The sequence below is a fragment of the Mobula hypostoma genome, chromosome 4, assembly GCF_963921235.1.
Source record: "Mobula hypostoma chromosome 4, sMobHyp1.1, whole genome shotgun sequence".
Taxonomy (NCBI): Eukaryota; Metazoa; Chordata; class Chondrichthyes; order Myliobatiformes; family Myliobatidae; genus Mobula; species Mobula hypostoma.
Genome location: NC_086100.1, coordinates 28,353,639 through 28,379,346, shown reverse-complemented (window position 1 = coordinate 28,379,346; position 25,708 = coordinate 28,353,639). Strand labels below are relative to the sequence as shown.

Below are 25,708 nucleotides of genomic sequence, written 5' to 3'. Positions count from 1 at the left end.
AATACTCAGGTCTTTAAAAATGCTTTTGTAGCCTTTTCCAGCTTCATGCATCTCTACAATTCTTCTAAAGTCCTCTGAAAGTTGTTTTAATTGAGGCATGGTGCATGTAAACAAACCTTCCTGAAAAGAGCGGGCCCTGTCAGTAACCTGACTTTGTGTGTCTTTATAGGGCAGGGTACCTCTGCAACCCACACATCCGATCTCATCTTCTTAATTGGAAATAGCTTTTGTACCCCAGAGGTCCACATACTTTTTCCAATAAAAACATGTAATATTGGATCATTTTTCTCAATAAATAAATTAATAAGTATAATATTTTCTGTGTTATTTATTTAATTGGGTTCTCTTTATCTAGTTTTAGGACTTGCATGAAGACCTGATCACATTCTAGGTCATTTATGCAGAAAAAGAAAATGCTACAGGGTTCATAAACTTTCTAGCACCACTGCAGGTGCAGGCATTTTCTGACATTTGTTCTAAATTACATTTAATTGCGTGTTGAAATATACATTGCATTAGCTCTGAACAAAGTTCATTGTTCTATTATATGTACCTCATCTCCCTGCAAAGAAACTGCATATCTTTTCTCTCAATTCCATTTCTAGAAGGTGAAGTATGGCTAAACGTTTTACATTTTATAATAGCTAATTGTACTGTTTGCCTAATGCTATCCTTTCCATAATTAAGTACGGATAATTCAGGTGAGTTTTACAATTCTTGAACGCTATTTATTATTTTTTCCTTCAACTTATTGTCATTAGTCACTATTTGAGTTTGACAAGTTAGATTTTTTTAAAAATCAAGCAGTGACAGAAAATCTGATCTGTAGTTAAAATCACTCTAATGTAAATTAAGTTTAAAGATGATAAATTAGGGAAGGATTAGAGTTGGTGGTTTGTAGCTGGAAAGGTTATCCGTGCCCTTTGAATTGGGATGAAAGTACAAAATACCATTTTATCAGCTGAAATTGTGAAATTTGAGGATGTGTGTATCAATGGTGTAAGATATTTAAGTTCAATGAAGATGTTGGCTTGTATCAAACATATGTCTTGGATGGCACGGTAGCATAGCTGTTAGCATAACACGATTGGAGCACCAGTGACTAGAGTTCTATTCCACCGGCCCCTGTGAGGGGTTTCTATGTTCTCACCATGACTGTGGGTTTCCTTCAGCTGCTCTGGTTCCCTCCCAAATTCCAAAGGGTTAGTAAGTTAATTGGTCACATGGATGTAAATGGGTGGCACAGAATCATTGGGCTGGAGAGGCCAGTTACTGTGCTGTATCTAAATAAAATCATGCCAATGCTAAACATAGTTGCATTGACGTGTACACCCAACAGTTTCATTAACTGGATAACTACTGAGTTTATTTCACCTGCTCAAAAGATATTTGTGGGATGGTGAGAAGTTTCTTCTTAATTGTAGTAAAATCTTAATTGCATTTAAGATTTTGCTACAAATTTCAAACCAGCTATTTTTAATAGTTTTGGTATAATTTATCACACTTGCAGATGGGGATTGGGAATTTTTTATTTTGCTCATGCTCCTCTCCAATTGTATATGGCAACACTGGCAACTTACTAATGTTTAAAGTTGTATTGATTAATGATTGTGGACTAATAAATAAACTGAAGCCAAAGAATTTTATAAATGGGAGAAACAAGTTCTCTATTTATTTTGAGTAGTTCTGAAATACGTTTATATTGGCCTTACCTTTCCATTTGTAGAACTCACCTGGAAAATAGGCAGCTTGACATTCTGAACTCTGATCTTTCCTCATCATTCATCATACAATTAAATTCATTCCCAAGAAACACCACTGTTATTAAATCTGAAAGACCAGAAGTAGGCAAGATTTATTGAAAATTTAAAATTATTGAGGTTTTTTAATCTCTATTTCATCACATACTGCATCATTTAGGTTTCTAAAGCATTCCAAAATTCGAAGACCAGATGTTTTGGTGGGGGGGGGGTAAGAAATCGTTTGTTTATAGAACAAAGAATTTCATGGTTTTGATATTTCAAGGAGAAAATTGAGAGTAAAATTTGATTCTTAAAGACCCTGGGCAACTTTTTCATTAATTTGCCCCCTGCAGAAATAAAATTTTCCTTTACGCACTTGTCTGGACTGTTTGGTAGTTGGAGAGGTGTATTATGAATGTCACTACTGTGGGAAAAAGAAGGAACTCAATGATTAGCAAACGAGAGAAAATCTGCAGATGCTGGAAATCCGAGCAACACACACAAAATGCTGGAGGAACTCAGCAGACCAGGCAGCATCTATGGAAAAAAGCACAGTCGTCATTTTGGGCCAAAACCCTTCTGCAGGACTGGAGAAAAAAAAGTAGATTTGAAAGGTGGGGTGAGGGAGAGAGAAACACCAGGTGATCAGTGAAACTTGGAGGGGGAGGGATGAAACAAAGAGCTAAGAAGTTGATTGGTGAAAGAGACAGAAGGCCATGGAAGAAAAGAATGGAGGTGGGGAGGAACACCAGAGGGAGGTGACGGGCAGGCAAGGGGATAACATGAGAGAGGGAAAAGGGGATGGGAAGTGGTGAAGGTGGGAGAGAGGCATTACTGGACGTTTGAGAAATCGATGTTCGTGCAATCAGGTTGGAGACTACCCAAACGGAATATAAGGTGTTGTTCCTCTAACCTAAGTGTAGGCCTTATCGTGACAGTGGAGGAGGCCATGGATGGACATACGGGAAGTGGAATTAAAATGGGTGGTCACTGGGAGATCCTGCTTGCTCTGGTGGACAAAACGTAGATGCTCGGCGAAACAATCTCCCAGTCTATGGTCGGGTCTCACCAATATACAAGAGGCCAACTGGGTGCACTGAATGCAGTATATGACCCCAAAAGACTCACAGGCGAACTGTCACCTCTTCTGGAAGGACTGTTTAGGGCCTTGAATGGTAGTGAGGGAGGAGGTGTAGAGGCAGGTGTAGTACTTGTTCCGCTTGGAAGCACCCGTGCTGAACTCATCGATTTCATCCACTTTACCTCCAACTTCCACCCTGCCTTCAAACTTACCTGGTCCATTTCCAACACTTCCGTTCCCTTTCTCAATCTCACTGTCTCTACCCTCTGGAGACGTCGTGGGCTTATCAATGAACTGTCAAAGAATGAGGGTGCCCACCTGATGACCCCGATGACGTATCTACCCTCCCTCCTTGTCACCACTCCAAACCCACTGCCAACATTGAGAATGCCAACTTACCATAGGGATTGAAACATCAAGTCCTAGTAGCTCTTACTACTCTCCAAAGAGAGCATATCCACCGATGTCAGTTATAAACCAACAGACTCTTACAGCTACCTGGACTATACCTCGTCCCACCCTGCTACTTGTAAAAACACCATCCCCTACTCTCAATTCCTCCGTCTCTGCCACATGTGCTCTCAGGATGAAGCTTTTCATTCTAGAATGAAGGCGATGTTGTCCTTTTTCAAAGAAAGTGGCTTCCCTTCCTCCACCATCAGTGCTTCCCTCAACTGCATTTCTTCCATTTCACGCACGTCTGCTCTTATCCCATCCTCCCTCCACCCTACCAGGGATAGGGTTCCTCTTTTTCTCCCCTACCACCCTACCAGCCTCCGCATCCAGCGCATAATTCTCCAAAATTTCCGCCACCTCCAACTGGATCCGATCATCAAACACATCTTTCCCTCTCCCCCCCCCCACCACTTTCTGCTTTCCGCAGGGATCGCTTCCTATGCAAACCCCTTGTCCATTCATCCCTCCCCACTGATCTCCCTCCTGGCACTTATCCTTGCAATCAGAACAAGTGCTACACCTGCTCCTACACCACCTCCCTCACTACCATTCAGAGCCCCAAACAGTCCTTCCAGATGAGGTGATACCTCATCTGTGAGTCTGTTGGGGTCATATACAGTGTTCGGTGCTCCCGATGTGGCCTCCTGTATATCAGTGAGACCCGACATAGATTGGGAGACAGCTCCGCCAAGCATCTACGCTCCATCCACCAGAACAAGTGGGATCTCCCAGTGGCCACCCATTCTAATTCCACTTCCCATATGTCCGTTCATGGCCTTCTCCACTGTCGTGATAAGGCTACACTTAGGTTGGAGGAACAACACCTTGTATTCCGTTTGGGTAGCCTCCAACCTGATGGCATGAACATCGATTTCTCAAACTTCCAGTCATGCCTCACCCTTTACCATTTCCCATTCCCTTTTCCCTCCCTCATCTGCTTTCCCGCCCATCACCTCCCTTTGGTGTTCCTCTCCCTCCACCCCCCCCCCTTTTTCTTTCTTCCATGGCCTTCTGGCTCTTTCACCAATCAACTTTCTAGCTGTTTGCTGCATCCCTCTCCCTCCACTCTACTTATCACCTGGTATCATCTTCAGAAGTTTTCGGATGACTCTGCCATAGTTATATGCATCAGCAAGGGAGATGAGGCTGAGTACGGGGCTACGGTAGGAAACATTGTCACATGGTTTGAGCAGAATTATCTGCAGCTTAATGTGAAAAAAGACTAAGGAGCTGGTGGTAGATCTGAGGAGAGCTAAGGCCTGGTGACCCCTGTTTCCATGGAGGAGGTCAGTGTGGATATGGTGGAGGATTACAAATACCTGGGGATACCAATTGACAATAAACTGGACAGGTCAAAGAACACCGAGGCTGTCTACAAGAAGGGTCAGAGCCGTCTCTACTTCCTGAGGAGACTGAGGTCCTTTAACATCTGCTGGACGATGCTGAGGATGTTCTACGAGTCTGTGGTGGCCAGTGCTATCATGTTTGCTGTTGTGTGCTGGGGCAGCAGGCTGAGGGTAGCAGACACCAACAGAATCAACAAACTCATTCGTAAGGCCAGTGATGTTGTGGGGATGGAACTGGACTCTCTCATGGTGGTGTCTGAAAAGAGGATGCTGTCTAAGTTGCATGCCATCTTGGTCAATGTCTCCCATCCACTACATAATGTACTGGGTGGGCACAGGAGTACATTCAGCCAGAGACTCATTCCACCGAGATGCAGCACTGAGTGTCATAGGAAGTCATTCCTGCCTGTGGCCATCAAACTTTACAACTCCTCCCTTGGAGGGTCAGACACCCTGAGCCAATAGGCTGGTCCTGGACTTATTTCATAATTTACTGGCATAATTTACATATTACTATTTAACTATTGATTGTTCTATTACTATTTATTATTTATGGTGCAACTGTAACGAAAACCAATTTCCCCCAGGATCAATAAAGTATGACTATTTCTCCCTCCCCTCCTCCCACCTTTCAAATCTACTCAGCATTCTTTCTCCAGTGCTGCTGAAGGGTTTCAGCCCAAAATGTCAACAGTGCATTTTTCCATAGATGCTGCCTGTCCTGCTGAGTTGCTCCAGCATTTTGTGTGTGTTTCAATGATTAGCAAAGTGGAATTCTCATTTGATGACCATTGAACCAAAATGAGCCCATAGTAGATACTTAACTGCCTCTTCTAACTTTGTTTTTGCCACCTTAGTATTCTTCCATTTGGTTTTCAATTTGGTTTTCTGTCCAACAACAAAAAGCCCCCAGGGTTAAGTGCCCAGAATGTGATGCTTATGTTTAATTTCAGCTGTGCTTACATTCAGCTATCTGTTGTCCACATATTTCTGCTTCTGTACATACCAGCTTTTAATTCTCCACTTAAAAGGTGAAAAGTTGTCTACAATTCAGAACTAGCTTACTGTAATAGTAATTGGTTGTAATTAACCATGCTACTCCTAAACTGTTGTATTCCTGTAAAATCAAACTTTTCTAATGTCAAATCATAATTTAATATTCAGTGCTGCATCCAAAATCCAGAGGATAATCTTTTTTTTTAAATTCACTGACCCCAGATGTAACAAGGTGAGCTAATTAACAAATATCATCTGTAGATTTAATTTTTAAAGTTACACCATTGTTATTTATAGGCAGGTTAGCATTATATATTTTGTTACTTCAGTTAAAATAAAGCAATGCCAGTAGTGCAAGCCAAGAGGATCTCTGATAATGCTTCTGAATTAAAGTAGGTATTGATTTGATTAAGTGGATTAAAATGTGTCTATTGATTGACTGTTTATAGTTCTGATTTCTGAATAGTTACTTAAAAATGCAAAGTAGTGGATGGGGCCTGTGGGAGGGGTAAAATGGGAGTTAATTCTTATATGGCATTAGTATTATGGATGAAATATGCTCTATGGGGATTCTCTTGGCAATGCCCATTTTTGCCTGCTTTCAGTTTCAGTGTTTGCTGAAGAAAATAGTGATCCAAGATTTGCTGATATTTTGAAAAGTATTTATTTAAAACAGTCAAAGTAAGTCATATAATTGCATCTAAAAGTTTAAGCTTGCATTAAATGTCAACAATATTAAGAGTTCGGAAATAATAAAGCTACAAGTACTCTTCCGTATCATTCATGAAGCTTTTCCGATATTTGTAGTTCTGTCTGAATCTGATTTCCATGTTTTTCTCTTGCTCTGTTGTGTACATATGTGAACAGTGTGACACCAGCCCCCCAACCTCAACCTCAGCCTCAGCCTCGTCTTTATCCTCCACTCATCTCCTCTGAAGATGGACCAAACGCATACTCTCCTCATGGCATTTTGTCAGTAATCCACTCTACCACCCGTAGGGCCTACCAGCAAGTCATGGACATGCTAGATGAAAATCGCAGAAGGTGATTGGCTGTTGGACTTGTGTTGTGCTGTGATACAGTTGAGGTTACTATAGTATTTGCTTTCCACAGGCTTTCCTTTCCATGATGTATGCATTTAAAACAATTGTTTATGTCTGAAACCATGTTGATATTTAAAAGGTGGGTCCAAAATTCACTTTTAACTAATTGGTAGCAATGTATCTATTTGTTTCAGCATTTTCCCTGTACTATGGGTTCTTGTTGTCAGGTGGTAGAATAACTTAGAATATGGGAGCATGGGGGAAAATGGACGCTAAAAAAGGAGGCAAAATGGATTCCATCTTAATATGTGAAATTTCTTTTGCATTCATTAACCATTCAGATATTGATTATCCCAGTCTCAGCCTCAATATTGTCAACTTAACCTACAGTCCTGTTATTACAACTATTGTCTTTCAATCATAGCTTATCCAAGATTGATTACTTGCCAATCACTTGGACACCCTGGGCTAAGTTAAAGAAAAGTCAGTCAGTCAAGATTACAGAGTTTTTCACTCTATAGTAAGGCTCAGTAAAGGTATAGTGTGTGTGTGTGTGTGTGTGTGTGTGAGAGTGAGAGAGTGTGTATGTGTGTGTGTGTATACTGTATGTATATACGCATGTACACATACAACTGTGCAAAAGTCTTAGGCATGTAAAGAAAATTCTGTAAAGTGAGGATGCGTTCAAAAATAATGAAATGAAAAATATCTAAATGTCAAAAAAATTACAGAGCAGTAAAAATTAAATCAGATCAATATTTGGTGTGACTACCCTTTGCCTTTAAAACTGCATCAATTTTCTTTGGTATACTGCCATACCGTTTCGATAAGAAAATCAGCTGGTCAGTTGTTCCAAGCAACCAGACACATTTCTTCTGCAGAGCTTGCCTGTCTCGCTTGCTTCTTGCTCTCCAGGTAACCCCAGATGATGTTGAGATTAGGGCATTCTGGAGGTCATACCATGTGAAACCATATAAAAAATCTTGGGTGCCTAAGATTTTTGCACAGTCCTAATATACACTATATAGTGTACGTGATTGCAAAAGTATACTTAGGTCCTTGTTCCTCCCTTCAACATGAATTATGCTAATTTAGATAAAGATAGCATCATAAAAGTAATGCTCCAGAGAAGGATGGAATTAACTAGTAGTGTGATATTTTTTCTCTCTCCAAGGTCTACCTCTGGTAAGTTAATCATTAACTGTAGATTTAGTGAATCTAACATAGCTGCATCTGGGCTTTTCTTCAGTGCAATTCAGTTTGGCTGGCGTGGTTCTTAGAAATCTAAGTGTAATCCTCTTTACAACACTGAAAATGACCAGTATTTTTCCTCCAAATTTCATGCTATCCTTTTCCTTATTTTGCTGGTCACAGGCTTGTCACAATGGTACTTGACCTACTTAAGTTAAAAAAGGCTATCCAAACACTAGAATGTTAGTTGTTTACAGGAATATTTATGTACATTGGCTGAAGCAAAATATATTAATAGAATAATTCTTGCTTCTGTAAAATGTATCAGTGAGCTCTTATTTTCTCATAATATAGAATAAGGCTTTTTAAATCTAATGAGTGTGCTGGTTCTGGGAGCAGTCCCATCAATCGTATGTATTTGCTCTCTGTCTCTTGTGTGTCCATCAATTCCACCCTGATTCTCCCACTAAAATAAATCAATGGCAATCAACAGGAAAACATTCCCAATAGCTGGAGGTCCTCCTTGAACAAAGGATTGTTGTGGTTATTGAAGGTCACTCGTCTTGACCCTAAGAAATTGCCACAGGAATTCTTAAGGGTATTGTTCTAGGCCCAACTATCTTAAGTTGCTTCATCAGTGTCTTTTCTGCCATCTTAAGGTCAGAAGTGGGAATGTTATCTGATGATGGTTCCATTCTATTCAGAGTAATCTACGGTTGACCTCCTAACCAGGACGTAGGAGGAAGCCCAAGCACCACAGGAAGAAGGTGCTAGCTCCACACAAATGACACCCGAGGTCAGGATCAAGCTCAGTCACTGGAGCAGTGCTTCCTGCTGTGCTGGCTTTAAAGATAAAAATTGGAATGATACCAAAGTTAGCAGTGGCTGATTGTGAGAAAGTTGTAAGTCATAAGAAAATAAGTCATTGTATTAGAAAAGGCTGCAAAATACAACACAATCTATGGGACTGGATAATGTTGTAACTTTAGTATTGAATACCAAAACTAGTTTCTAGCTGACCAGGCTGTTCAAGCAGACTTACAACATTGGCATCTACCTAACAGGTAGAGGTGAGAATCCATGTGATCTTCGCAAGATCACAAGACAAAGGAGCAGAAGTAGGCCATTCGGCCCGTCAAGTCTGCTCCGCAGCTCCCCCATGAGCTAAACTATTCACTCATCTAGTTCCAATTTCCAGCTTTTTCCCCATATCCCTTGATACCCTGACTAATTAGGTAGCTGTCAATCTCCTCCTTAAACACCCTCAATGATCGGGCCTCCACAGCTGTATGTGGCAACGAATTCCACAAATCCACGACCCTCTGGCCAAAAAAATTTCTCCTCATCTCTGCTTTAACTGGGTACCCTCTAATTCTAAGACTATGGCCCCTTGTCCTGGACTCACCCACCAAGGGAAACAACCTTTCCACATCTACTCTGTCCAACCCTTTCAACATTCGAAATGCTTCTATGAGATCCCCTCTCATTCTTCTATACTCTAATGAATACAGTCCAAGAGCCGACAAACCCTCCTCAAATGTTAGCCCCTGCATTCCAGGAATCATCCTCGTAAATCTTCTCTGAACTCTCTCCAACATCAGTACATCCTTTCTAAGATAGGGGGCCCAAAACTGCACACAGTATTCCAAATGAGGTCTCACTAATACCCCATAGAGCCTCATCAACACCTCCTTACTCTTATACACTATTCCTCTTGAAATGAATGCCAACATAGCATTCACTTTCCTTACCGCTGATTCAACTTGGTGGTTAACCTTTAGGGTATCCTGCACGAGGACCCCCAAGTCCCTTTGCACTTACGATTTTTGAATTTTCTCCCCATCTAAATAATAATCTGCCCGATTATTTCTTCTTCCAAAATGTACAACCGTACATTTGTCAACGTTGTATCTCATCTGCCATTTCTTTGCCCAATTTCCTAAACTGACTAAGTCTCTCTGCAACCTTTCCGTTTCTTCAACATTTCCTGCTGCTCCACCGATCTTGGTGTCATCCGCAAATTTAGCCACAAAACCATTTAATCCATAATCCAAATCATTGATATACATCATAAAAAGAAGCGGCCCCAACACCGACCCCTGCGGAACACCACTAGTAACCGGCAACCAATCAGAATAGGATCCCTTTATTCCCACCCTTTGCTTTCTGCCTATCAACCAATGCTCCACCCATTTCAATATCTTTCCTATAATTCCATGGGCTCTCATCTTATTGAGCAGCCTCATATGCGGCACCTTATTGAAGGCCTTTTGAAAATCCAAATACACAACATTCACAGCCTCTCCCTTGTCAATCTTATTCGCGATTACCTCAAAAAATTCCAATAGGTTGGTGAGGCAGGATCTTCCCTTCATGAAACCATGCTGGCTTTGGCCTACCTTGTCATGCACCTCGAGGTATTTCATAACCTCGTCTTTGAGGATTGACTCCAATATCTTTCCAACTACCAATGTGAGACTAATAGGTCAGTAATTTTCTTTTTGCTGCCTCCTTCCTTTCTTAAATAGCGGAACTACATTTGCGACCTTCCAGTCCTCCGGAACCATGCCAGAGTCTATTGATTCCTGGAAGATCATTTCCAATGCTTCCACAATCTCCAAAGCCACCTCCTTCAGAACCCTTGGGTGCACCTCATCCGGACCGGGAGACTTATCTATTCTTAGTCCACTTAGCTTCCCAAGCACTTTCTCTCTAGTAATCTTGACTGTACCTAATTCTATTCCCTGATATCTCTGGCTATCAGGTATATTGCTCATGTCTTCCACTGTGAAGACCGATGCAAAATACTCATTCAGTTCCTCCGCCATCTCTTTGTTATCCATTATAATTTCTCCAGCATCATTTTTAATTGGTCCCGTATCTACCCTTGTCACTCTTTTACTCTTCATATATTTAAAAAAAACTCTTAGTATCCTTTTTTATGTTAATCGCCATCTTCCTTTCATAATTCATCTTTTCTTTCCTACTGACTTTCTTAGTTTCCTTCTGTAAGTTTTTAAAAGTCTTCCAGTCCTCATTTTTCCCACTAATTTTTGCTTCCTCATACGCCGTTTCTTTTGCTTTTATATTTGCCTTAACCTCTCTCGTTAGCCACATTTGTGCCATTTTTCCATTCATGATTTTCTTTTTTCTTGGAATATATTTTTCCTACATTTTCCTTATTTCTTGTAGGAATTTCATCCAATTCTGCTCTGCCGTCCCTCCATTTGGCTTACTTTTCCAATCGACTTGGGCCAGTTCCTTTCTCATACCACTGTAATTTCCCCTGTTCCACTGAAATATCAATACACCTGATACCAGCTTCTCCTTTTCAAATTTGAAACTGAACTCAATCATATTATGGTCACTACTTCCAAGGGGTTCCTTTACCTCCAGCTCCCTAATCGCCTCAGGTTCGTTACACAGCACCCAATCCAAAACAGCAGGCCCCCTGGTGGGCTTCTGGACAAGCTGCTCCAAAAAGCCATCCTGTAGGCATTCTACAAACTCCCTCTCCTGAGATCCATTACCTTCCTGACTTTCCCAATCCACTTTCATATTAAAATCCCCCATAATTATCTTGACATTTTCCTTCGGACATTTTCCTTCTTTTCGCAAAAAAAGCAAGAAAAATTCAATCTGACCAATGACTCACATATGTCTACCCACAATCATCAGCAAAATGATGGAAAGTGTTGTCACAGTACTGTAAAGTGGCACATTTTCCCAAATCCTCTTCAACATTGTCCATTTTGAGTTTTGTCAGACCACTTGACTTCAGAAGACATCATAACCTTGGTCCAAACATGGATCTAAAAGCTGAATTCCAGAGGTCAGAGTAATTGCACTTGACATCAAGGCAAATTTGACTGAGTGAGGCATCAAGGAGCTCTCATAAAATAAGTACTGGAAATTAAGATGAAATCACTCCAATAGTTGGAATCATGCCTTCCACAAAAACAGATAAGTCGTACAGTAGTTGTTGGATATCAATAATCTCAGCCCAAGACATTTCTGCAAGAATTCCCTAAGGCCCAAATATCTTCAGGCACTTCATCAATGACTTTCCTTCCATCATAAGGTCAGAAATGGGGATGTTATCTGACGATTATACAGTTCTAGCCGCAATTCCTCAGCAGGTGTGAACTGCTCCATGCCTCTGGAAAGAGCAACATTCCTTCTATTTTTTTTGCAGCTGCGCAGACCAACCATTGCTCTGAGCAGGAAATTTTCACGTGGCCTTAAAACTGCGCAGCACATTATATTTTAAAAATTCCAGCAGTGCGGCAACAAAGGCTACGTGCGCAGAAGCATTTCAGTCACTGCACAGCCACGCATCCACGGAGCTTAGTGGCAATGAGACCAAGACAAAATTTAGGCAAGGGGTGGTAAGTGGCAAGTAACATAAACTGAAAATGGGAATTGAAAATTTGCACGTGGTGGAAATCTGAAATTAAAAAGAAATATTGTTGCTCTTTTATTGTTGTGTCTAAATCCTGGAACTCCATGCCAAGCAGCATTTTGGATACACTTCCTCAAAGGTGCAGCAGCAGTTCAAGAAACTACCATTTCTGTGGGTGAATTAGGGATGGCCTACTAGTCTTGCCATGATGCCCCGATGAAGAAAAATGAAAAAAAAACACTTGCTCTCCTTAACAGGGCACAGTCTGAAAGGATAACGAAGGCAGAAATACCTGGTAATCTCTTCAACCATTGCACTAAGCAGTACCATAGAAAGGTGCAATATCGTGATAGACTCATTGACTTTACTAAGTTGGGTTCCCACATGCAGTTGCTTATAGCAATTCAATTTATTCAAAATATTGGACAAATCTGAAGTATAGAAACTAAACCCTTAACCGTGCACCCTTATACTCACTGGCAGGAATATTCCTGAATCATCCGTATTAGAGGGCAGACCTGACCTGTTGTTTCCATTTTGTTAGGCATAATGGTGCACGCTTGTTATTTTAATATATTGAAAGTTTATCTTACTTGCTTATTTGTGGTTATATAAAGTTGTTAAATTCTATTTATCAGTAATAGTTTTGTAATAAATCATATTTGAGTACTCCTTCCTACATGCATTGGAAAAATGCTATACAGCCCCTTTCTTCAGCATTCAGTAAGATCATAATTGATCATTTGGCCCATCTTCTTTTCCATCGGTTGCCAAAAATCTATGCTAATCCATAAGAAAGCCTGTTTTATATGGTGTATTAACTTTATAAATACAGTCATGAATGTACTGTACTGTTCATACCATCCGGCAAAGTAGTGAGAGGGTACTCAGCTATGATGATGGAATTGTAGTGAGTGCCACTGCTTTTCAATTTATCAAATATTCAACTCTGATATAAATTCCATGCTGGTTTAGTTTTTGAATAGGATTTATTTTTCAAGCATTGTATTTGGTATAATTTTATGTGTTGGAAAGCTGCGTGGCTTCACTTGTTCAATAAATGTTTAAAACTCTGCAGTTTATATTTGGCATATTATTTCTATAAATATTAATATGAAGAAATTCATGAAAGTGAATTTTGGACCTGTCTGTCGTGCCTTTCATTTACTTTTATTTGCCTGTATATTAATTTAGTGTCTATTGGCATAGTTGTAACTCGTGTAACCCATTAGCTTTACTAATTAATTACACATTTCAGATGATTTGTATTTTACTGCTGTGTTGTATCCAGCTCTGAGATGGATTGGCCGGCACTCAGCTCAAATGGAGCAGTCTACAGCAGAATTCGTGCTTGTAAAAATCATGTTACAGGTTTTCATCATGAATTTTATGATGCCACATTTGAACTGAGTTTAACATTCCAAATATGCAGGAGTGAAACTTCGTTCACATTCTTTTCTCAGCTTGAGCCAAATGATGAAGTACACTTAGAACTTGATTAAAACAAGCAGATCCCTGTGTTTCATCAATCTGTTTCTGTCAACCTCCACTTGATCTTATGTGAGCTAGAGAGATGTGCCACTTTGTAAAACAAAAAGATACTGTAAATAGATTAAGCTGTGAGAGGGAAGTTGTACATGCCTTCAGAATAGGATAAGGATACAATTGTGTGATGAAGGCGAAGTTGTTTTCCAGTGTATTTAAATACAGTAGTTTGTTTCAAATGCATCCTTTCATTCTTCATGTAGTGTATTGAATGTGTACTCTCTTCAGTCTCTCCATCACGTCCCTTTCCACCAATCCTAGAGCGTTCTTTAAAAATTAGCCTTGTGCATTATGCATTTATAGAGCATTTGATACTGCATTAATGTGACCGCAATTTATTTTATGAAAACACAGCTATACACTATAGAGACTCCAACCAAGCTTTGTTGTACACAGCTGAGTGTCATTGTCATGTGATAAATCATCAGTATAGTGATTGAAACTGTTGATTTGCCCAGAATCTTCAGACAAACACTTTCAACATGCAACAGATTACCTAGTGGCCACTGAGTTAATTTTTGTGGTCTGATGCTGTGGCTCATATACTTCAAAGTTTGACATGTTGTGCATTCAGTGATGCTCTTCTGCGCACCTCTGTTGTAACATGTGCTTATTTGAACTACAGTCACCTTCCTGTCAGCTTGAACCAGTCTGGCCATTCTCCTCTGATCTTTCTCATTAACAAAGCATTTTTGCCCACAGGACTGCCATTCACTGTATGTTTTATTGTTTTTGCACCATCCTCTGTAAACTCTGCAGACTATTGTGCGTGAAAATCCCAGGAGATCAGTCTTTGAGATACTCAAACCATCCCATCTGGTACCAACAATCATTCCATATTCAAAGTTACTTAGATCACATTTCTTTCCCATTCTGATGTTTAATCTGGACAAAAATTGAACCGCTTGATCATGTATGCATATTTTTATGAATTGCTGCATATGATTGGCTGGTTCGATATTTGCATTATCAATCAAGTACAAGTGTACTTAATAAAGTGGTCACTGAGTGTATGCCATTCTATTATTCCAATATTAGTGAGGGCACAGGGAATTGGATTGTTGCATTGTGGATGACTTCTGGAGCTGTTATTAAGACTATTGTTGTCTACAGTAAAGGCTTTGTCACACAGCAAAGATTTTGTTTCCTAAAATAAAGTGTCTTCATGTTCTTGCTACAATAAATGCTCTATTAAAAATGTATTTATGTTAAGCAGGCATCACTGTCTTTTAATACTCTGAGGCCTGTCTAAGTCTATGTACTTTTTTTCTTCTATAAATACTTATTCCTGGTCTTTTAATCATTCTACATCCTGAATGCTCTCATCTGTCCTGTTGTCTTTTTTCCCCTGGAAACTAGAACAGTACTTCGTGGAGGGTCAACTTGCGCTACTTCATCTAACCCTCTGCCTGACAGTTCCAGGTAAATATAGCCATTTGTGACCTTTATTGCAGGCTTCACAATTAGCCCTACATCCTCTTTCTGTTGGAATCTACTTCTCATTAGAAACTTGTTCAAGCTTGCAATAAATGTATGAGTGATTCTAATTCCACAATGAGAAGAGGCAGCAGGTCAGGCAGCATCTGTGATGTTAGCAGATAATGTCACGTCAATGGCCTTCCATCAGAAGTAGAAAAACATTTTTAAAAATAATGTCCTAAATTGCAGGGGACCAGGAAGGGATGAAGGAATAAAAGGACTGCCTGTGATTGTGTCAACACAGGTGCATTTGGTGTCCACAGAGAACAGACACTGAGTGTTTATTGCAACTAATCTGACTAGTGGAAATGCACATAGAGCAAGATGTATGAGAAAAAGAGAGTGCAGGAAAATAAGTGCTAGAACTAAGATACAAAAACAACAAATGCCAGAAATCTGAACCAAAGCAGAATATCAAAAAATACTTAGGGTTAGACACCAACTGTGGAAAGGGAAAAACTGGGTTAGAGTTACTGGTTGATAACCGTACATGACAACTGGCTGGGCTGGTAATGCTAAAATGGTTGAACTCAATGCTGAGTCACAATGACCCTAACATGAACATCTAGATGGTGAGATATTGTTCCAAGAGCTTGTGTTGGGCTTTGTTGTTACAGTACATGGGGCCAAAAATATGCAAGTCGAAGGATGACAGACAGCGTAAATTCAGGATCATCCTTGTGGACTGTGCAATTTGCCTTCTCTGTTGCAGAGCAGACTCCCAACGTGCCCATTGAATGTAGTACACTGAAATGGAAGAAGTACAAGTGAACCACAGATTCATGTTAAGTGTTTAGGGGCCTGAATGATGGGAGGGATTCATAAATTATCTTGTATCTTGCATAACAAAACAACAAATTCCGTGAGATATGTCAGTAGTAATAAATCTGAATGTGAAGTAGAAGGGTAGGCAGGCACTGTGTGAGAAGAAGTGGGTGTAGATTGAAATTAAAGAGTGAACCAGAGAAGTGTGGAAAGAATCAGTCAATTTGGAATCAGTCAAAGAGGAAGGGAAAATATGGCTGGAGACAGGTTCTGTCAAGGTAGGTAGTGGAAGTTGTAGAGTCTGATACATTGAATAAGGAATTTTGGCTGGAAGGTGAAAAGGGAATTCTATCTTTGGGTGGAATGAGAGAAGATGTGTGAGAAATGAAATACGTAGGGTTGAGAGTCCTGTCAATTGGTGGAGGAGAGGCCATGGTTAAAAGAAAAAGAGGTGTCAGAAGAGGTCTAATAGAGCCAGAGAAACTGTGAAAGGACAATGATGCAAGTCATTTATCAGACGATGAAAACTTGAGCAATACACACAAAATGCCGAAGGAACTCAGCAAGTCAGGCAGCATCTGAGGAGGAAAGTAAACAGTTGATGTTTGAAACCAAGACTCTTCACCAGCTTTTTGTGTTGCTTAAGTGAATGGACATAATCCTTGCAAGAAAAACAAGTGGGAGAATGCGTAATCAAGATAGATGTGGTGTCTCTGAGCATGTAATGGAAACTGGTTTCTAACCTATACCCTAAAATAAAGATCGTGAACCCTAGAAAGGAAAGAGAAGAGTAAGGGATGCAGCTGTGAAATAGAGAGCAGTGAAAATTGGCAGTTTATGCTTTTGTACCCCACACCCATGTTGAGTTGTTTCATCTTCTGTTTTACTTAGTGGTTACAATGGCCCCCAAATGATAATTTGGTGCTAATTTTTAAACAATGGTCAGCAACTTGAAATTAAGCAATATACAGTAGCATGCAAAAGTTTGGGCACCCCGGTCAAAATCTCTGTTACTGTGAATAGCTAAGCGAGTAAAAGATGACCTGATTTCCAAAAGGCGTGAAGTTAAAGATGACACATTTCTTTAATATTTTAAGCAAGATTTTTTTTCCATCTTTTACAGTTTCAAAATAACAAAAAAGGAAAAGGGCCTGATGCAAAAGTTTCGGCACCCTGCATGATCAGTACTTAGTAACACCCCCTTTGGCAAGTATCACAGCTTTGAAATGCTTTCTGCAGCCAGCTAAGAGTCTTTCAGTTCTTGTTTGGGGAATTTTTGCCCATTCTTCCTTGCAAAAGGCTTCTAGTTCTGTGAGATTCTTGGGCCATATTGCATGCACTGCTCTTTTGAGGTCTATCCACAGATTCTCGATGATGTTTAGGTGGGGGGACTGTGAGGGCCATGGCAAAACCTTCAGCTTGCATCTCTTGAGGTAGTCCATTGTGGATTTTGAGGTGTGTTTAGGATCATTATCCTGTTGTAGAAGCCATCTTCTTTTCATCTTCAGCTTTTTTTTTCAGACGGTGTGATGTTTACTTCCAGAATTTGCTGGTATTTAATTGAATTCATTCTTCCCTCTACCAGTGAAATTTTCCCCCTGCCACTGGCTGAAACACAAGCCCAAAGCATGATCGATCCAGCCCCGTGCTTAACAGTTGGAGAGGTGTTCTTTTCATGAAATCCTCAACCTTTTTTTCTCCAAACATACCTTTGCTCATTGTGGCCAAAACTTCATCAGTCCACAGGACTTATTTCCAAAATGCATCAGGCTTGTTTAGATGTTCCTTTGCAAACTTATGACGCTGAATTTTGTGATGAGGACGCAGGATGACTTCTTCTGATGACTCTTCCATGAAAGTCGTATTTGTGCAGGTGTCGCTGCACAGTTGAACAGTGCACCACCACTCCAGAGTCTGCTAAATCTTCCTGAAGGTCTTTTGCAGTCAAACGGGGGTTTTGATTTGCCTTTCTAGCAATCCTACCAGCAGTTCTCTTGGAACGTTTTCTTGGTCTTCTAGACCTCAACTTGACCTCCACCGTTCCTGTTAACTGCCATTTCTTAATTACATTACAAACTGAGGAAACGGCTACCTGAAAACGCTTTGCTATCTTCTTATAGCCTTCTCCTGCTTTGTGAGCATCATTTATTTTAATTTTCAGAGTTCTAGGCAGCTGCTTAGAGGAGCCCATTGCTGCTGATTGTTGGGACAAGGTTTGAGGAGTCAGGGTATATGTAAAGCTTTGAAATTTGCACCACCTGGCCTTTCCTAACGACGACTGTGAACAAGCCATAGCCCTAACAAGCTAAATAAGGTCTGAGACCTTGGTAAAAGTTATCTGAGAGCTCAAATCTCTTGGGGTGCCCAAACTTTTCCATAGTGCTCCTTTCCTTTTTCTCACTCTAAAATTGTACAAGACTAAAATAATACACTAATCTTGCCTAAAATGTTGAAAAGAATGTTTCATCTTTAACTTTATGGCTTTTGGAGATCAGTTCATCATCTACTCACTTAGCTATTCACAGTAACAGAAATTTTGGCTGGGGTGCCCTAACTTTTACATGCCACTGTAAATAGGAAAGTGGGAAAGGGAGCTTAAAAATTAAGAATTTGAATTAAGCAACTTTATTAATAGCCTGTAACATGTCTCATTTGGTGAAATCTGGTCTGGCTGCATTGCATGCAAGCATGTTGTATAAAGCTGTTTGCTCTTGTTTTTAGTAAAATGCAAATAAAATGTTACCATGTTCTTATTTAGCTGGTTGGGTGTTTTGGATGTCATGTTGCAGTCTCTGCAACACCAATAAAGATTTTACTAATGCCTTACAAACATAACTATCTTTGTAAGGTGTTAGTAAAATCTTTAGTAGTGTTGCGGAAACGAGCAAAATTTGTGTATTAATATTCATTATAGAACAACTGTAGAAGGAAAAGAATCAACTGTGGGTTTGTCACAGTTTATGTAATATACTTCAAAATGGGTTTTACGAGAAATTTACTGTGGAAGTCGGTTTCCTAATTTGGTGTGCATACCTTTTTGAGTCCAGTTGCTAAGCGAGGATAAAATCCGATTATTTTCTGGCCTAACTCTGCTGAATGGATTTCCCCTATGCCAGCTTGAGGTTCAGAATATAAGTAATTTAGTAACATTTCAGCATTAGCGTGTGGTTATCTATTTGCCAAATAATAAGTATTTAAATACGTGACTAGGTTCTGGAATGGTTTTGAAGAACTAGAAAATTGCCTCCACTCTTTAAGAAGGGAGGGAGGCAGAAGAAAGAAAATTGTAGGTCAGTTAGTCTAACTTCAGAAGTTACATAAGAACATAAGAAATAGGAGCAGGAGTAGGCCATCTGGTCCATCGATCCTGCCCCACCATTCAATAAGATCATAGCTGATCTCTCCGTAAACTCAGCTCCATCTACCTGCCTTTTCCCCATAACCCTTAATTCCCTTACTATGTAAAAACCTATCAAACTATATCTTAAATATATTTAGTGAAGAAGCCTCAACTGTTTCCCTGAGCAGAGAATTCCACAGATTCACCACTCTCTGGGAAAAACAGTTTCTCCTCATTTCCTTCCTAAATCTTCTCCCCTGAATCTTGAGGCAATGTCCCCTAGTTCTAGTCTCGCCTCTCAATGGAAACAACTTTCCTACTTCTATTTTATCTATCCCTTTCAAAATTTTGTATGTCTCTATAAGATCTCCTCTCATTCTTCTGAATTCCAGAGAGTATAGTCCCAGGCGATTCAATCCCTCCACATAGGTTAACCCTTCATCCCTGGAATCAACCTGGTGAACCTCCTCTGCACTGCCTCCAAAACCAGTGTATCCTTCCTCAAGTATGGAGACCAGAATTGCACACAGTACTCCAGGTGCGGCCTCACCAGTACCCTGTATAGTTGCAGCATGACCTCCCTGCTCTTGAATTCAATCCCTCTAACAATGAAGGCCAACGTTCCGTTTGCCTTCTTAATAACCTGTTGTACCTGTCAGCCAACTTTTTGCGATTCATGAACAAGCACTCCCAAGTCCCTCTGCACAACAGCACGCTGCAATCTTTCACCATTTAAATAATAATCTCCTCTTCTATTATTCCTTCCAAAGTGGATGATTTCGCATTTACCAACATTGTATTCCATCTGCCAGACCTTGGCCCACTCACTTAACCTATCTGTATCTGTCTGCAGACTGTCCACATCCTCTGTACAATTTGCTTTTCCACTCAGTTTAGTGTCATCAGCAAATTTTGCTACGCTGCACTCAGTCCCCTCTTCCAAATCATCAGTGTAAATTGTAAACAGCTGCGGTCCCAGCACCGACCCCTGCGGCACCCCACTCACCACTGACTTCCAACCGGAGAAACACCCATTTATACCAACTGCATTCCTCCGACTGCATGCATCCGTACCTTATTTATAAGTCTCTTGTGCGGCACCTTATCGAACGCCTTCTGGAAATCCAAGTATACGACATCCACCTGTTCCCCTCTATCCACTGCACTCATTATGTCCTCAAAGAACTCCAGTAAGTTTGTGAAACAGGACCTGCCCTTTCTGAGTCCATGCTGCGTCTGTCTAATGGAACCACTCCTTTTTAAATGTTTCACTATTTCTTCCTTAATGACAGCTTCAAGCATTTTCCCAACTACAGATGTTAAGCTAACTGGCCTATAGTTGCCTGTCTTTTGCCTACATCCTTTTTTAAAAAGTGGTGTGACATTTGCTGTCTTCCAATCCGCTGGGACCTGCCCAGAGTCTAGAGAGTTTTGATAAATGTTTACAAACGCATCTACTATAACCTCCGCCAATTCCTTCTGCACCCTAGGATGCATCCCATCAAGACCAGGGGACTTATCTACCTTCAGGCCCTCTAGTTTGCTCATCACTATCTCTTTAGTGACAATGATTTTATCGAGGTCCTCATCTCCCATTTCGTCCATAGCATCCTTCTTTGGTATATTAGACGTGTCCTCCACCCTGAAGACCGACACAAAATAGTTGTTCAATGCCTCAGCTATTTCCTTATCACCCAATATCAATTTCTTCTTCTCATCTTCCAAGGGACCTATGTTGACTTTAGCCACCCTCTTCCGCTTTATATATTTATAAAAACTTTTGCTATCTGTTTTTATATTTTGTGCTAATTTACTCTATCTTCCCTTTCCTTATTTCTTGTTTAGTTGTTCTCTGTTGCTTTTTAAAGTTTTCCCAGTCCTCCAGTCTCCCAGTATTCTTGGCGACTTTGTACACGTGAGCTTTTAATTTGATACTATCTTTTATTTCCTTAGTTATCCAAGGCTGGCTCTCCCCACACTTACTGTCCTTACTTTTGACTGGAATATACTTTTGTTGAGCACTGTGAAAAATCTCTTTGAAAGTATTCCACTGTTCCTCAACTGTCCTACAAATAGCCTGTGCTCCCAATCCACATTAGCCAACTCCTCCCTCATCAAATTGTTGTCTCCCTTGTTCAAGCATAATACACTAATTTTAGATCTAACTATTTCATCCTCCGTCTGACTGTGAATTCAATCATACTATGATCACACTTTTCTAGAGGATCCCTGACTACAAGATCATTAATCTTACCTGTCTCATTGCACAGGTTGGGAAGATGTTGTAGTCTATTATTAAGGATGAGGTTTTGGGGTACTTGGAGGCACATGATAAAATAAGCCAAAGTCAGCATGGTTTCCTTAAGGAGAAACCTTGCCTGACAAATCTGTTGGAACTATTTGAGTAAATAACAAGCAGCATACACAAAGGAGAGTCAATGGATGTTGTTTGCTTGGATTTTCAGAGGGCCTTTGACAAGCTTAACAAGATGAGAGCCCATGGTATTACAGGAATGATTCTGGCTTGATTCTCATTGAAACTTATCGGAATATTGAAAAATATAGATGGAGTGGACTTGGAGAGGATGTTTCCTGTAGTCGGTGAGTCTAGGACCAGAGGGCACAACTTCAGAACAGAGGGACATCTGTTTAGAAGAGTTGAGGTGGAATTTTTTTTAGCCTGAGAGTGGTGAATCTGTGGAATTCATTGAGTATATTTAAAGTGGAGATTGATAGATTCTTGATTAGTAAGGGTGTCAAAGGTTACAGGGAGAAGGCAGGAGAATGGAGTTGAGGAATAATAAATCAGCCATGATGGAATGGTGGAGCAGACTCGATGGGTCAAGTGGCCTAATTGTACACCTATGTCTTTTGGTCTTAGGGTCTTACTAAAGAGAACTAATTTCTCCACCTTTTATTCCATTAATGGCAACAAATGTACTATTCCTTCTAGTGAATCCAGAATATACTTTATACTTTACTGTCACCAAACAATTGATACTAGAACGTACAATCATCACAGCGATATTTGATTCTGCACTTTCCACTCCCTGGATTACAAATATTAAAAATAGTAAAAAATAGTAAATATTAAAAATTTAAATTATAAATCATAAATAGAAAACAGAAAAATGGAAAGTAAGGTAGTGCAAAAAAACAGAGAGGTAGGTCCAGATATTTGGAGGGTACGGCCATATATCATATATACAAATATATGATAAATAGTTATTGATAACTGTTTTAATATAAAACAACTTCACCCACAGATTTTTTATCTTTTGATAAAGTAGAATAGAAAGAACTATTGCTAATTTGGATCTAAAAAGAATCTTATTTTGTTTATAGGTATAGCCTTTCCAACTATGACCCTACATTGGAAGGAACACAAGATGATGTGGCTCTTGTGGATTCGGTTTCCCTACGAAGACAGGTACTGAACTGTATTAATTTATAAACTCTGTCAAGCTAGTATTGAGCAAATGAATAATCGTGATTGTGTGAAACTCTGGCAAGTTATTTGAGGAACATCTTTGATAGGTGCTTCGGGGTTGCAATCATTTTTGGTCCGGAAACTTCCCTTCCCATAGATTGATAGCTATCTGAAAATAAAACAAGAGTTTTCACAATTTACATTATATTTGTCTTCAAGTTTAACTTGTGCCTCGCTATCTAACCCATTGTTAAAACTATTTCCACCAACCAAATATCCCTAACTGTTTCATCTTCTCGTTTGCTACATGCAGACCTGAATATTCCAACATATCCTGGCCAGTGCAGAGGCTTGGGTGACCACATACTCACTGCTAAGATTGACACTGGCTTTCTGTTAAACAATCCCCTAATTTTAAGATTTTCAGCCTTGTTTATAATTTCTTCCATGCCCTTGTCTGTCTTAATTTCTGTAATCATCTCATGCAGTGAAACACTGATAATAAATGCATTTCCCAATTTTTATGGCTTGAACAAATTTGTCTACAAACGCTGTAAGTTCTGGAATTTCCTCAACAAATGTTTCACTCCACTTTTTTGTTTAAGATTTTGGTCAGTTAGTTTTAATATCTAATGGTGTGTTTCAATATAAAACTATATTTGAGTACGTGCCTATTTCTTTAGATGTTTTGCTGTTAAAGAGTTTATATACGGTACTGTGCAAAAGTCCTGGGCACGTATATAGAGCTAGGGTGCCTAAGACTTTTGCACAGTACTGTACTTGACAACATGGAGCGGAGAGTAAGTTTGTAAATCTGGCGGGAGCAAAGGGTATTGGGAATGGCGAGGGGGAGCACCACGGGAGGGCTGTGGGATAGGTGGTAGAGAAGGAATGCCAGGGGCAGGGGTGGCACAGGTGCACACACCCAGCCCTGAGAAACCAGTCAAGGTCATTTGATTCTAAACAATTGGTTTACATTACAGAATGTCCCTCTGGTGCTTCCTGCTCCCTACCCCGTTTCTCAACCATGATTCCCCGCCCTGCCCCCTTCCCACTGTCAGTCCACAATAAAGACCCATATTAGAATCAGGTTTATCATCACTCACATATTTCATGATAGTTTTTTTTTGCGCACCAGTACTGTGCAATAAAATTACATAAATAAAATAATATATACACCTATTAAATAAAATTATATACACACCTAAGACTTTAACACAGTACTGTAAGCACAATGGTTTGTATGTCTTCAGCACTTTGTAATGAAGGAAAATAAAATAATGCTTTTGCTATTGTTCCCCTTTCCTTCCAACTTATTTTAAAAAAAATCTACAGTTAAAAATACAATGCAATCTCACTGTTTTATAACCCACTTCAAACAAAAATGTTTGGCATATTTCTTTCAATCTTATATTTATTTACTTTCTTTCTGTCAGATAATTAAACTGAATCGTCGGCTCCAGCTTCTAGAGGAAGAAAACCGTGAACGTACTCGCCGTGAAATCATTGTATATTCGATCACTGTGGGGTTCTGGTTGATTAATAGCTGGCTGTGGTTACGGCGCTGAGCACTGTATCAAAAGATCTTGTGCTAAATGAATACCAGTTTTCTCAGAAACAGTTGGCGATACAGATGGTCAAAGATGGTTTTTGCCTCTTCTGTACCATATAGACTTTTCTCCAGGTTCTTGCACTGATTGCTCACTCCTTGTAACACGGGGAAAGGAATAATGTGGACAAAAGAATATATTGTTGCCTCAACTTTAAATATTTATTAGCTCACTTTATTAAAAATCATTTTGCATGTCTGTAATTAGAGAATGTGTAGTTTTCAGTATTTTTTTAAACATGTAATTAAACCTGATGTGTAAGTGACAGTATAGGCCCAGGGGAGCATTATTATAAAACAGGACAGGGAATAAAGCTCAGAATGCATTTTTTTAACTTTTACTTTCTGATGAGAAAGGTTAAATTTGAAGATTTTGCAAGAGCTGCATATGACCAAGAATCATATTTTCTTCTACTTCATTTTGTATTGAAGTTGACTTTTGGGCTATGGATCCTTCATTTTTTCTCCAACGACTTTGAAAGGAATAAATGCGGGCCGAGGCAATAAAATTCTCAAATCTGTATCAAAAATATATTCCACTTTCATTGATTTTTATTTTGAATGTCACCATGTGCTGTGGCTATATTTGAAAAGATAGGACTGATTATTTCAGTGTTATGGTAATTGAACAGAAAAATTCCCAAACAAATTGTTCTGAAAATATATGGACTTGGATGGGAAGAGGAATATGTTTTCTATGAATGCTGAACAAGAGTAGTCATTGTGTAACCTTGACCATTAATTTTTGAATCAAACAAATGTTTACAGTGTATTTTTTGATCTTGACCTGCTGATGTACAAATTTACAATGTTGACCTTGTACTGAAGACATTTATTGAAGGAGCATTGAATACAAATGTAACTTTGAAGAAAATGTACTTATAAATATATGTCATATAAATATTTTATGTGGCACACTTTTTTTTTCGATTGTATCTTTTTAAGTGAACAGGCTTGCAGAGGATTATCGGAAGTACAACACTGTATACCATTGACTAGATATGGCTGTAAAGAAAATTAAAATTGAGTGTTTTACTTCCACCTGGACTGTGACAGTTGCAATTTTTTTACATGTTTGTTATTCTATCGTATTTGTTACCCAAAAGAAGAGGATATAGTAATATCACCAGAAATCCAAGGCCTGAAACTGCTCCAGGAAGTATAGGTTTATATCTTCCACACCAATATGATAATTTAAAGTAAGTTTCTAGTCTACTGTACACATTAAAACCAAACAGTATTATTCGCATTACTTAGTGTTGAAACTTGTTAAATAACTCATG

At 39.5% G+C, this 25,708-nt stretch overlaps 1 protein-coding gene across 5 annotated transcripts in view; it reads left to right on the top strand.

Moving 5' to 3' along the window:
• The window catches only part of mffa (mitochondrial fission factor a), a 39,520-nt gene extending 14,062 nt beyond the window's left edge, over window positions 1-25,458 (top strand). For 2 of the 5 annotated variants that reach the window (XM_063045490.1, XM_063045489.1), the window contains exons 5-8: window positions 6,489-6,665; window positions 15,162-15,224; window positions 22,732-22,816; window positions 24,253-25,458. In XM_063045490.1, the coding sequence (XP_062901560.1) occupies window positions 6,489-6,665; window positions 15,162-15,224; window positions 22,732-22,816; window positions 24,253-24,384 (457 nt within the window). In that variant the 3' untranslated portion in view covers window positions 24,385-25,458. The remainder of the gene's footprint in view (window positions 1-6,488; window positions 6,666-15,161; window positions 15,225-22,731; window positions 22,817-24,252) is intronic. The other 3 variants (XM_063045492.1, XM_063045491.1, XM_063045493.1) reach the window with 3 other exon arrangements.
• Window positions 25,459-25,708: the final 250 nt, after the last annotated feature.